The 13,112-nt window shown below is 39.1% G+C and overlaps 2 protein-coding genes across 2 annotated transcripts; both read right to left on the bottom strand.

Moving 5' to 3' along the window:
- Positions 1-431: 431 nt before the first annotated feature.
- On the bottom strand, positions 432-3,039 carry GCK72_026066 (uncharacterized protein; the record flags this gene model as incomplete). Its single annotated transcript, XM_053736639.1, has 4 exons — positions 432-536; positions 1,014-1,169; positions 2,080-2,275; positions 2,969-3,039. The coding sequence occupies 4 exons, from the start codon at positions 3,037-3,039 to the stop codon at positions 432-434; spliced, it is 528 nt and encodes a 175-aa protein (XP_053580205.1).
- A 2,238-nt stretch (positions 3,040-5,277) lies between these two features.
- Positions 5,278-5,980, bottom strand: GCK72_026065 (uncharacterized protein; the record flags this gene model as incomplete). Its single annotated transcript, XM_003101979.2, has 4 exons — positions 5,278-5,398; positions 5,447-5,559; positions 5,605-5,695; positions 5,787-5,980. The coding sequence occupies 4 exons, from the start codon at positions 5,978-5,980 to the stop codon at positions 5,278-5,280; spliced, it is 519 nt and encodes a 172-aa protein (XP_003102027.2).
- Between the last annotated feature and the right edge of the window lie 7,132 nt (positions 5,981-13,112).

Raw genomic sequence — 13,112 nt, 5'->3', positions numbered from 1 at the left:
CCTTTTGTTGATACTGTTTCGTATTGAATAATTAGAACGATTCTCCGGAAAAATAAAGTATAGAGTGCCTTTTCTATTTCAATAATGACACAATTGTCTCTGAAACACTATCCGCCATCTGTGAGACAACTATTCTTCTCATTTTCGATCAAAAATTGACGAGTATCTTACCAATCGAAGAATTCTTCGGAAAAATTAAGTATTGAGTTCCATTTCTATCTCAATAATGACACAGTTGGCTCAGATACCGCATCTCCCGCTGTCACACCCGAAGATTTTTTCTCATTGTCTTGCAGTCTTTTTGGTTTAGAAAAACATCGATTTTCAAGTCATAACATCGCAATACAATCTATATTTGAAAAGGTTTTCATTTATTCAGCTTCAAGGCAGGATAAATCAAAATTATTGCCAATCAAGTCTTTATTGTACTGTCACGGAGTCATGAGCTCCTCTTGTTTGTAGTTCATCAACATATCTGATGTTGGGAACAACCATTCGATAACCTTCTTGATTTGCTCCATCCTACATCCATCAGCCTTCAACTAATTCAATCTTGATTCATTTGTTGTGATCTACCTGAAAGACCACATTTTTCACGGAGAGTACCAAATAGTTTCACAAATTCACTAACCGCAAAACATTTAATGCTGAATGTGAGGAAATTAAAATTGCAAATGACGATGTTCTCTGATCCAGTATTTCCATCAAGCTCGTTTCGATTCTTTTCACTTGAAATCAGCTTTTTGCTGGGCAGAATTTCCGTTTTGCCTCAATCTTTTCAGCAATCGGCACGTACTCAAATGTTCAAAGCCAACAGTCCAGTATTTTGAACCATGAACTTATGGAATCAACGACTAGATCACCAAAATTGCAGACGTCGAAAAGTTTGGAGCCATGGGAACAAAGTTCAAATCCCGGTGCTACTGACAAGGTGAACACTCTGATCCAACTGTTGTGTCAACCTTAAAAATGTTTTAAATCAGAAAATCCACATTGTTTGAAAAAGGGCTCACCTTTTCCTCATGATAAAGTAGATTGAATTGTATTGGAAGTTTTCGTGCTCTCACAGGCATCATCCTAATGTATCTTGTTCTGATTCCCTTCACAACATATCGATCTTGCTTGGATGGTCCTTTCCCAACATCAATTTCGAAGCATTGCAATCCATCCTGAGTAATTTCAGATCTTGACCAATGATTTTTGTGTTTGATATCCAGATTTATCAGATGATTTCCTTATCCAGATGCCAATGTTGCTGATCTACCTGAAAGACCACATTTCTCACTGAGAGTACCAAATAGCTCGACAAATTCACTAACCGCAAAACGTTCGAAGTTGACAAAATCAAATCGTGAATGGCGATGTTTTCTCATTCAGAGTTTTCCAAGAAACACGTTTCCATTCTCCAGATGATTCGAGCTTAAATAACAAGTGGGGCAGAATTGTGGACGTCAAAGAGTTATGTGCCATTGGAAAAAAGTTCGAGTCCCGGTACTGTTGACAAGATGAGCACAGTGATTCAATTGTTACGTCTACCTTGAAAATGTTTCAAATAAATATTTCAAGCTTTTTGAAAAATATTTACCGGTTTCTTTCTTCTTCGTCCTTCTTTTCTTTTCTCGTCTTCTTCTTTTTCTTCTGCTTTTCGTTTCAGTAAGCCTAAAGCAGTCTGGCTGAATCAGCTATGTTTGGAACCGAAATAATAAATGATGAAACATTCAGAACAATTCACGAAGTCGGAATAAACTTGATTTAGTAGAATTGGAAATTTCCGGGCGGTCACAGACATCATCCTTATGTATATGCTTTTGATGCCCCTAGTGGTCGATCACGCTTGAACGTTCCTTTCACTGCATCAATTTCACAGCATCGCAATCGATCCGGCGTGGTTTCAGTTCTTGACCAATGAATTTTCTTCTTGTGTTTGCTATCCAAATGTATCAGAAGGTTCCCTCATACAGATGATTTTGCTTCTGATGCAGAAGTGGGTGTGATGCTGCTGTCTAGTCAATTCAAAGACCAAACTGCAAAATATCCGAGACATTGAATTTTGAAACGCCGGAATACCAATGAACTCACAGTTTTATTAACGTATTTCAGCCTTTTCTGTGTATTGATTCTTCTCGCTGTGATGATTGCCGGATTGGCTGTCAACTGCTTCATCGTAACTGGAGCCACAACTCCGACGACAGTCTCAGAACGCCAATGGAAGAGTCGTCCAAAATCAGATAGGGCCTTCGAACTCGTCGGAATGTTGGTGATGATGCTGTCAGCTCTGAAAAGTAATTCGTTGAATTTTTTATATATATTTTCACAAAACACTCATTTCTTTTCAAGGCATTTCGCCGGTTTTCCAGTTGATTTATCAATTGATTCTGCAATTTTGGGACTTCTTCCAACTTTTGTGTCGATTATATCTGAAAAAAAGCAAATGAGAATCATTATAACAGATTTAAAGCGGTGAAAAAAAGTTAAAACCCAAGTGTTCTCAAGAAAAGCGCCGACTCACGGAAAACGCGTCAATCATTTTTTTGTACGCATTTCCGGATATCGCTTGGATTTGGAAAAGAATGAATCAAAGGAAGCGCTTAGGGGTTGAGTGAAACACATGCCTGTTCAAAAAATAAGATAAAATGGTGAACCAGGAATACAGAAAGTTGTGTGATAACCGAGAAAAATAGAAAAAATGGGATGCTTATTAGACCTTCTGTAATAATTAATTGGATTTATTTTGAAATCCTACTGGTAAAACAATAAGAAAAAGACCAATTTATTCCAAAAGTTGTACAAAAACACACATTAATTAAGATGATAGTCGATGCACATAGTCTCTCCAGCAGACACACAAAGGAAATTTTATAAGAGTGCAGAGACACAGACTAAGAAGACGGCGAGACAATTAGGAAACGTGATAGACATCAGTGAAACATAACAGAGGCTAATGCATTAAAAGTGCACCTCCGATTACCTTTGGACGGGAGGTGTGAGACGCAGACAATATTCTCTGGTCTTCAAAATTGTCGCATGGCAACAGCTCATCAAATCTGCTCTAATGGATTTCCAACACCAAAATAGAGAGGGAAGTTCAAATAAAGGTATCAATATAGTCTCAAACACAAATAAATACAGTCTGAAACACATATTTTTTCATAATTTTTCAGTATTTCTGGTCCACCATTTTTAATATTCATTTTTGGAAAATTGAATCATTACGCATAGTCTCTAAGCAATTTTTTTCAAGCAATTTGTTTTTCTGGAATTGAAGTGATATCCGAAAAAGCGCACAAAAAATGGTTGACGTGTTTCTCGTGTGCTGGCGCTTTTCTTGAGAATACTTGGGTTTTAACTTTTTTTCACCGCTTTAAATCTGTTATAATGATTCTCATTTGCTTTTTTTCAGATATAATCGACACAAAAGTTGGAAGAAGTCCCAAAATTGCAGAATCAATTGATAAATCAACTGGAAAACCGGCGAAATGCCTTGAAAAGAAATGAGTGTTTTGTGAAAATATATATAAAAAATTCAACGAATTACTTTTCAGAGCTGACAGCATCATTACCAACATTCCTACAAGATCAAACTTCTCTGAGGTTGGAAGACGTTTGCACTAGCGGACTGAGATTGTCGTCGGAGTTGTGGCTCCAGTTACGATGAAGCAGTCGACGGCCAATCCGGAAATTATCACAGCGAGAAGAGGCTCAATACACAGAGAAGGTTGGTTCTACATACTGGACTGTTGGCTTCGAACATTTGAGTACGTGCAGACTGCTGAAATTATTGAGCCAATACGGAGATTATGTCAAGTAAAAAGCTGATTCAAGGTCAAATCAGGAGAATCGAAACGTGTTTGCTGAAAATGCTGGATAAGAGAACATCGCAACTCAGAATTTGATTCCCTCAAATTCAAATGTTTTGCGGTTAGTGAATTTGTCGAACTATTCGGTACTCTCCGTGAGAAATTTGGTCTTTCAGGTAGATCACACCAAAATGTCAGAAATAAGGGCACAGGGGACCTGCGCGATGTTTGTGATGTTTGCGTGGATAGTGGATTCGATATTGCTATTCGATTGTGTGCTATTTTTCAAATGGTCATGTGGCTCGAATTAAGCAAATCAGATCTACATCAACGGCAATAGCGAGAAGCTGTTGATGACCACAATCTACATAACTAAAATTTTTTTAAATATAGTTTCAACTCGAATTTTTTTGACTTTTGAATGAAAAAAATGTCTGTTCAATTCGATTAATACAATTTTTAATACAATTTACACAATTTTTAATACAATTAATACAAGTTTAATACAATTAATACAACTTTTAATACAACTTTTAATACAATTAATACAATTTTTAATACAATTGATACAATTTTAAATATTTTATTTTGTTGGAGCCTGACCGATTTAGATGATGTTGGTGTGAATGTTGATTTTGATAATGAGACATTGGTATTTGATTACGAACAATCTTCGAAATGGCAATATCGCTACGAATAAACCAAAAAAAAAAGTTGTCAAGGCCCGACCCGGCCCGGCAAGGCCCAACGGACCGGTTTGTGTCAGGAGTGATACAACTACATAGTTATCTGAGTTTCTATCAAAACTCGCTCAATAACAGCTCAAATGAAATATACTTCGGAAAGATGCAGTCTAGAGATCTCTTTCCATCTCAAAAATCACACAATGGGCTCAGAAAACGTATCCGCCCCCTAAAAAGCGAGCTTATGAGAATAGTTCACATTTTTTCGCCTTTTTCCGAAGTTTCGTCTCCAAAAGCTACTCTGACCCATAAAAAACGACATGGGAGAAGGATCATTGGCGAATTTTCGATTTCCGTTCTTCTGACACCCGAATCTCTCATTTTTTCGCCTTTTTCCGAAGTTTCCTCTCCAAAAGCTACTCTGACTCCTAAAAAGCGACGCGGTAGAAGGATCATGGGCGAATTTTCGATTTCCGAGCTTTTGACACCCGAATCGTTCTTTTTCTTGACATTAAAAATGTTTTCTGTCCAAAGCTCATTCTATCTCAAAAATCACACACACTCGGCTCAGAAACCGTATCCGCTATCTGTAAAACAACTAGTCATCTGATTTTGGACTATGCACTTTTCAACTGAGAATAGAAAAAAAAAATCACTCTCTAGCAGTCTGAGCCAGTTTCAGACAAATGCAAATCTTTTTCTGATGTAGAAGTTGGATGCAGTATTGCATACCGATTTCAAGCATGTTTTCTCCAAATAGGTGCAACAATTTTATTAAATCTACAACGTATCACGTATCAGTTGAATTCACTGCTTGCATCGACGATGTTCTCTTCGAATTTCTTCATCGTCCCGATCACTTCGGTCGTGTCCTCGCCAGCGTCAGTCAGGTTGATGTGGAGCGTTCTATGGTATTCTCTGAAAATCTTCCGTATATTTTTGACATTTGTTCCGCCTGTGACTCACTTGATGTTTTCTGGGAAGTTGCCAAGATAATATCTCAACTTCTTATATGGTAGCACTTGTTCCCCTTTCGTATTGCAACTGTGCACAATATCCATGTACAGTTCAAAGTTTCCCTGCAAATTTCTGTTCTGGTGAATAGCTAGAGATTCCGGACTTACACTATAATCAGTTGTGTCCTCAGCATATGCCTCAAAGAAGTGTGGGGCATGCGAACTTTTGGCGGCGATGTGGGAGATAGCGTCATCGAAGCTGAAAATTTTTTCTGTCTGAGGTGCGGAAATCGGAAGCCGGAATTCCGCGCAACTCCGCAGCACACTATATACTCATAGTCTATACTTACAACCAATCATCCTCGAAGATAGTGATATGATGGCGGAAGTGCGGCGCGAAGCACTCGAAGGTACCATTGAAATAGAATTTGGTCAAGCAGGAGACATTTGGAACCAGAAGAAAGCAGGAGACGATCAGGAAGATGGTTACGAGACGAGTCATGGCGAGCCGTCGAATGAGGAGAATCAACGGAGCGAGTCGCATATTTATAGGCGGGAGGCGAGGCTCCTCCCACTCATGTGAGAATGGTGATTTGGAATGGGAAGGTGATAAAAACGTTTTATGAGGAAGGAGAAATATGGAAATTTGAAACGGAGGAAAAATGTTTGGTCTTTTGAGTTCTGCTAGAAGTGTTCTTTCTGCAACGCCTCGTATCAAAGGAAGTTTTGAAATCAAGATTACAATTAGTGAACAAGAATAATTAATAGAATTTGAGTCTAGAGTTGCTATTAGCACGACACGTGTCTTTCAACCGCGCTCTACCAAATCCAAAGAAAATTCATGCGAAATTGTAAGATTCGGAGAATTCGGAAGGAGAATCACGAGCGAATGTTCGATTTCCGTGCTTCTGACACCCGAATCGTTCACATTTTTCCGACTTTTACGAAGTTTTCTTTCCAAAAGCTACTCAATCCCCGAAAAATCGATCTGGAAGGAGGATCATGGGCGAATTTTCGGTTTCCCAGCTTCTGACACCTGAATAGTTGACACTTCTCTGACATTCGATGAAGTTTTCTGTCTAAAAGCGACTCGATCCCCGAAAAATCGATCTGGAAGGTGGATCATGGACGAATGTTCGATTTCCGTGCTTCTGACACCCGGATCGTTCACATTTTTTCGACTTTTTTCGAAGTTTTCTTTCCAAAAGCTACTCAATCCCCGAAAAATCGATCTGGAAGGTGCATCATGGACGAATTTTCGGTTCCCCAGCATCTGACACCCGGATCGTTCACATTTTTTCGACTTTTTTCGAAGTTTTCTTTCCAAAAGCTACTCTTGACCTAAAAAGCGAAGTGGAAGAAGGATCACGAGCGAATGTTCGATTTCCGTGCTTCTGACACCCGAATCGTTCACATTTTTCCGACTTTTACGAAGTTTTCTTTCCAAAAGCTACTCAATCCCCGAAAAATCGATCTGGAAGGAGGATCATAGGCGAATTTTCGGTTCCCCAGCTTCTGACACCTGAATACATGACATTTCTCTGAGATTCGATGAAGTTTTCTGCCCAAAAGTGACTCGGTCCCCGAAAAATCGATCTGGAAGGAGAATCATGAGTGTATTTTCATTCACTTTTTTCGTCTTTTTCCGAAGTTTCCTCTCCAAAAGCTACTCTGACCGCTAAAAAGCGACGTGGAAGAAGGATCATAGGCGAATTTTCGATTTCCGCGCTTCTGACACCAGAATCGCTCCCATTTTTTCGCCTTTTTCCAAAGTTTCCTCTCCTAAAGCTACTCTGACCCCTTAAAAGCGACGTGGGAGAAGGATCATGGGCGAATTTTCGGTTTCCCAGCTTCTGACACCTGAATAGTTGACATTTCTCTGACATTCGATGAAGTTTTCTGTCTAAAAGCGACTCGATCCCCGAAAAATCGATCTGGAAGGTGGATCATGGACGAATGTTCGATTTCCGTGCATCTGACACCCGGATCGTTCACATTTTTTCGACTTTTTTCGAAGTTTTCTTTCCAAAAGCTACTCTTGACCTAAAAAGCGAAGTGGAAGAAGGATCACGAGCGAATGTTCGATTTCCGTGCTTCTGACACCCGGATCGTTCACATTTTTTCGACTTTTTTCGAAGTTTTCTTTCCAAAAGCTACTCTTGACCTAAAAAGCGAAGTGGAAGAAGGATCACGAGCGAATGTTCGATTTCCGTGCTTCTGACACCCGAATCGTTCACATTTTCTCTACTTTTTTCGAAGTTTTCTCTCCAAAAGTGACTCAAGCCCATAAAAATCGATCTGGAAGGTGGATCATGTGCGAATTTTTGGTTCCCAGCTTCGGACACCTGAATAGTTGACATTTTTCTAACATTCGATGAAGTTTTCTGCCCAAAAGTGACTCGATCCCCGAAAAATCGATCTGGAAGGAGGATCATAGGCGAATTTTCGGTTCCCCAGCTTCTGACACCTGAATACATGACATTTCTCTGAGATTCGATGAAGTTTTCTGCCCAAAAGTGACTCGGTCCCCGAAAAATCGATCTGGAAGGAGAATCATGAGTGTATTTTCATTCACTTTTTTCGTCTTTTTCCGAAGTTTCCTCTCCAAAAGCTACTCTGACCGCTAAAAAGCGACGTGGAAGAAGGATCATAGGCGAATTTTCGATTTCCGCGCTTCTGACACCAGAATCGCTCCCATTTTTTCGCCTTTTTCCAAAGTTTCCTCTCCTAAAGCTACTCTGACCCCTTAAAAGCGACGTGGGAGAAGGATCATATGCGAATTTTCTGTTCCCCAGCTTCTGACACCTGAATTCTTGACATTTTATCGACTTTCGATGAAGTTTTCTGTTTGATGAAAAGCGACCCTTGGCCCAAAAAATCGATCTGGAAGCGAAGTTGTCTAAGGTGAACGGTCTGTCAAAAATCTGCCAGACGACAATCAGGATTTTGATTCTCAGTTTTCTACCTGGCGCGCCAGGCACGTTACATTAAAACGCAAACGTTAACCAAAGAAAAAGCGCACACGACTCTCTCCTGTTTCAATCTGAGAAAAAACGGTTGTTATAATATGTGAGCTCATATTCTCATGATCAATAATACAACTTGTATTTGACTTCACAGTTTATTCAAAGAAAATCACAACAACATCATAAAGAAGAATTGAGTTAGACCTTAAAAACACATTGTCCTTCAAAACACCGCCGCGGAGGGCACCATTCTTGGCTCTCTCCACACTTCCGAATCACTTCCATAGATCGGAGGACACACCTCTCCTCGTGACACATGTAGCGGGGTTTGCATCTGGGGCTACAATGAGTCCTTGGGAAATTGCCTTGAACTTCCGTCGAGATTGTTTGGTTCTCCTGAAGGTCGTTGGCTTTGGTTGGTTTTGTAAAGACCAAAACCATGGAAAGGATGAGACACGGGACCTGTAATAAAGAGCGTGACGATAAGACAACAGCCGGGAGCGCGGTGGACCCCTCCTGCTAGCAGTGCAAGCGCCAAAAAAGGTTTTCTTCTGCCAACCCCAGTCTGAATCCCTTGTAAACTCACCAAGAACAATTTCATTACTCAGAAGGACAGAATCAGTTAGAAAAATATCAAAAACTGATAGAGACTGATGCCTACCACTGGTTGGCTCCCCTTTTTATACAGGTTTTAATTCGATTTGCACCTTTACTCCTCCCTCGCATGAGAAACAGGCCATATTCGAGGTGGGTGGGATGGAAAATTTCAGAAAAAAGACCATAACATTTCTTTTGATATCGTTTCTTCCTCGTGAAAAACGAAGGGAAAAGAAAAAGTGCAAAGCGGGAAATTGATATTGAGAACATCTTCTGAATTGAGTTTTTCTTAAAATATTACATTGAATGCCTCATTAATGCACTTCTAGCACCGTAGCATACGTTATACAACACTAATTAAACTTTTAAATCTTTGGAAACAAGTATGACTTGCTTTTGGTGGGAGGAGATGTCAACAGATTGTTGGAAATAACTGAGAAATTGTAAATCTGTAAATGATACCAAACTCTACTCTTCGTCATGTGGAGAACTGCGCCAGATAACAGCTAGGTTGTTATTTCTTGTCTGTCTTGCTTTTTTTTAATGAGGAAAATATCGATTTCCAAGTCATAACATCATAAAACTGTCCTTTTTTGAAAAGAATTTCATGTTATCAACTTCGAGGCAGGACAAATGAAAATTGATGTCATTCAAATAACTATTGTTATGTAACGGAGTGACCAGCTTCATGTTATTGTAGTTTTCCGGCATTTTTGATGGTTGGGACCAGCACTTGAATGTCTTCTTGGAGATGGGTAACGGCTGACAGCCATTAATCGACCAGGTTTACCTGAAAGACCACATTTCTCACGGAGAGTACCAAGTAGCTCGACAAATTCACTAACCGCAAAACATTCGAAGCTGAGGAAATACAATTCCGATTGACAACACATTTGTAACTCCAATCCGCATTTTTAGCAAGTTTCGTTACACAAGCATCGATCCCAAACAAGTCATCATGACATGAATACTCCTACGCGTCATTTCAAAGTAGTTGTGGCACTTCAACCATGTTCTCACAGTTCTGAGGAATTCTATCACTCTGGTATACAGTAAAAAAGCTGGAAGTTGCCAAGTCCGGTACTAACAAGTCTGCAAAAAGTCCAAATGAGATGAGAAAAGGGAAACTAGATTGAACTCACTCCATCAATGCAGCAGTTCTGCTTTTTTCAACTTCTCCGACCCGTCTCTCAATGTCAATCTTGGTTGAGCGGTCCTCTAACAGCATTAGGAGGATGAAACGTGCCATCTAGGGTACTTTCAGTTCGTTGACTACCGTATTCTTGACCAGCAGTTGTTTTAGACTCAAATTGTGAGTGACTGCGTTCTTCATCCCGACTTTCACATCAAAGGCGTTGTAACTTGCCAAGTCCGATACAACAAGTCTGCAAAATATCCTAGTTAGTAGAAAAAGATGCAATTAAATGAACTCACTTCATCAATGCTGCAATACGGATTTCTTCCGGCTTCCTTTTCTCCAACTAATGTTTCTGATTTGAGCTTGAATCAGCAATTTCCTTGGCAGAATTCCCGTTTTGGCTCAATTTTTAACCAATTTGCACGAACTCGAATGTACAAAGCCTACAATCCAGTATGTAGAACCATTAACTAATGAAATCAACGACTAATGGACCAGAATTGTAGACGTCGAAGAGTTTTGAGCCATTATAACGAATGTCAAACGCCACAACTGCTGACGAGGTAAGGAGCTCTGATTCTTTTGTTGCGTTTACCTAAAAAAATGTTTCAAACAAATAATTTCACGGTATTGAAAAAATTCTTAACGGTTTTGATGGGTCGAATTGAATTGGAAATTTCCGTGGTCTCACAGACATCATCAATTCGTATCTTGCTCTTCTTTCCGTCACTCAATGTCGTTCTTTATTGAATTTTCCTCTTCACATCATCGAACGTTCAAGTTTACGACAACACTTGACCAACGTTCATAATCGAATGACTTCCTTGCCATCGATGTCCGGATGTATCTGATGTCCCTCAAATCCAGATTCTTTTGACTCAAGTTGTGAGAGATTGTTTACCCCTATCCAACTTTCCCATTGAAGCCGTTTCGATTAGGGTTATTTAAACGTTTTTTTCTTTTGCATAATCTCTGCCTTGGCTCAGTTTTCTAGTAATCTGGGTGTACTCGAATGTACAAAGCCAACAGTCCAGTATGTAGAACCATTAGTGGAATCAACGACTAGTAAACCAGAATTGTAGACGTCGAAGAGTTCTGAGCCATTGGAACGGAATTCTCAAATCCAGGTGCAGATGATGTAAACACTGACATCCAAGTGTTCTGTCTACAATACGGTTTTGGCATATCAGAAATTTCACTTTTTTGTGAAAAGTGCTTACCAGTTTTGATGAAGTCCTGTCGGTCGAATTGAATCGGAAATTTCCATGCTTTTACAGACGTAATCCCTGGGTATTTTGTTATGTTCCAGTTCTTGACCAGCGCATGTTTTCTTTTCATCGATATCCAGATGTATCATTACAGTATATCCCGGTTATTTAGAATCCAGGTGGTTTTATCTTTGAAGCAGAAGAGTACGTGACGCTGCTGGAGCTATTCAATTCAAGACCAAACTGCAAAGTATCAGATTTATTGATTTATGAGAACGTAGAAATAAGAATGAACTTACTGTATACGATGTATCGTATTTTCTTTCTGCCGTGATTTTCTTTACTAATATGGAGTGGACGTCGAACGCTTCATCGTATTTAGAGTCATAACTCCAACGACCGTCTCACATGTCGGTACGCCAATAAAAGAGTCATCCGACTTCACTGAACTTCGAAATCGTCGAAATGTTGGTAATGATGATGTGAGCTCTGAAAAGAAATTGGTTCATTTATTAAAATTTGAGTATATACGATATTCACAAAGCACTCACTTCTTTCCAAGGAATTGTGCAGGTTTGCCTGTTGATAGCAATAGATTTCTCATTTTTGTGACTTTGTTCGCCTAGATTTATTTTCGTGTTGATTATAGCTGAAAAAAAAAACAAAATAGAATTATTTAAGCAAATTTAAAATGTAAAAAATGTAAAAATCCAAGTGTTCTCAAGAAAGGCGCCAACCCACGGTAAACACGTCAATCATTTAATACGGAACACATATTAATGAAGAAAATAGTCGAGGCACACAGTCTCTTCGGCAGACACACAGAGATGATTTTATAAGAGTGCAAAGACGCAGACCAAGAAGACGATGAGACAGTTAGGAGACGTGATAGACATCAGAGAAACATAACAGAGGCTAATGTGTTAAAAGTGCCCCTCCGAGGACATTTGGACAAGAGATGGGAGACACAGACAATACTCTCTCGTCATCATAACTGTTGCATGGCAACATTCCATCAAATCTGCTCTAATGGATTTCCAACCCAAAACAAAGAGGGAATTTTGAATAAAGATACCATCAAAGATAAAGTAAGTATTATTTCGATTGTTAATTTTTTTTACTCTTTTCCCATTTTTTCACAACTTTTCAGTACTTCCGATCAACTATTTTTTTCTTATTTTTAAAACAGTAAATTATTTCGCATAGTCTCCATTGTTTTTCTTATAATTAATTTTTGGAATTGAAGCGCTATCCGACAAAGTGCACAAAAAAAGTTTGACTCGTTTTCCGTGAATTGGCGCTTTTCTTGAGAACACTTGGATTTACCCCCCTTTTCACCGCTTTAAACCTGTTATAAGTATTCTAATTTGCTTATTTTCAGATATAATCGACACAAAAAATCATCGAGTGGCTGCGCTTTCACGAAATGCAAAATTTACTGGTACTTCACCGAGAGAAACCAGTCTAATTGCTGAAAAACAGGTTAGTATTTATATCAAGTGGTTTAGATCACAATTCCAATAATCAGAGAGATTGCATTTCAGTTAACTCATCTTCATCACGTGCATTTAGACAAAATGAAAAATTGCTGCGTTTCGTGAAGGTTTTCAAGAAAAAATAAAAGGGAATAATCTCTTGCAGCAATGCACTGGAATCATCACTCTATTTAACATATTTGTTGCTCAAAAGCCAACAAATATGACCCCTCGGAAGAAAGAAACTCGTGTACATGTTGTGAAAAAGTGTGTGTAAGCTGACCAACATTCT

Source organism: Caenorhabditis remanei, chromosome X, assembly GCF_010183535.1.
Source record: "Caenorhabditis remanei strain PX506 chromosome X, whole genome shotgun sequence".
In the NCBI taxonomy this organism is placed as follows: Eukaryota; Metazoa; Nematoda; class Chromadorea; order Rhabditida; family Rhabditidae; genus Caenorhabditis; species Caenorhabditis remanei.
Note: the sequence above shows the minus strand (reverse complement) of the source record. Positions and strands in the feature narration are given on the sequence as shown.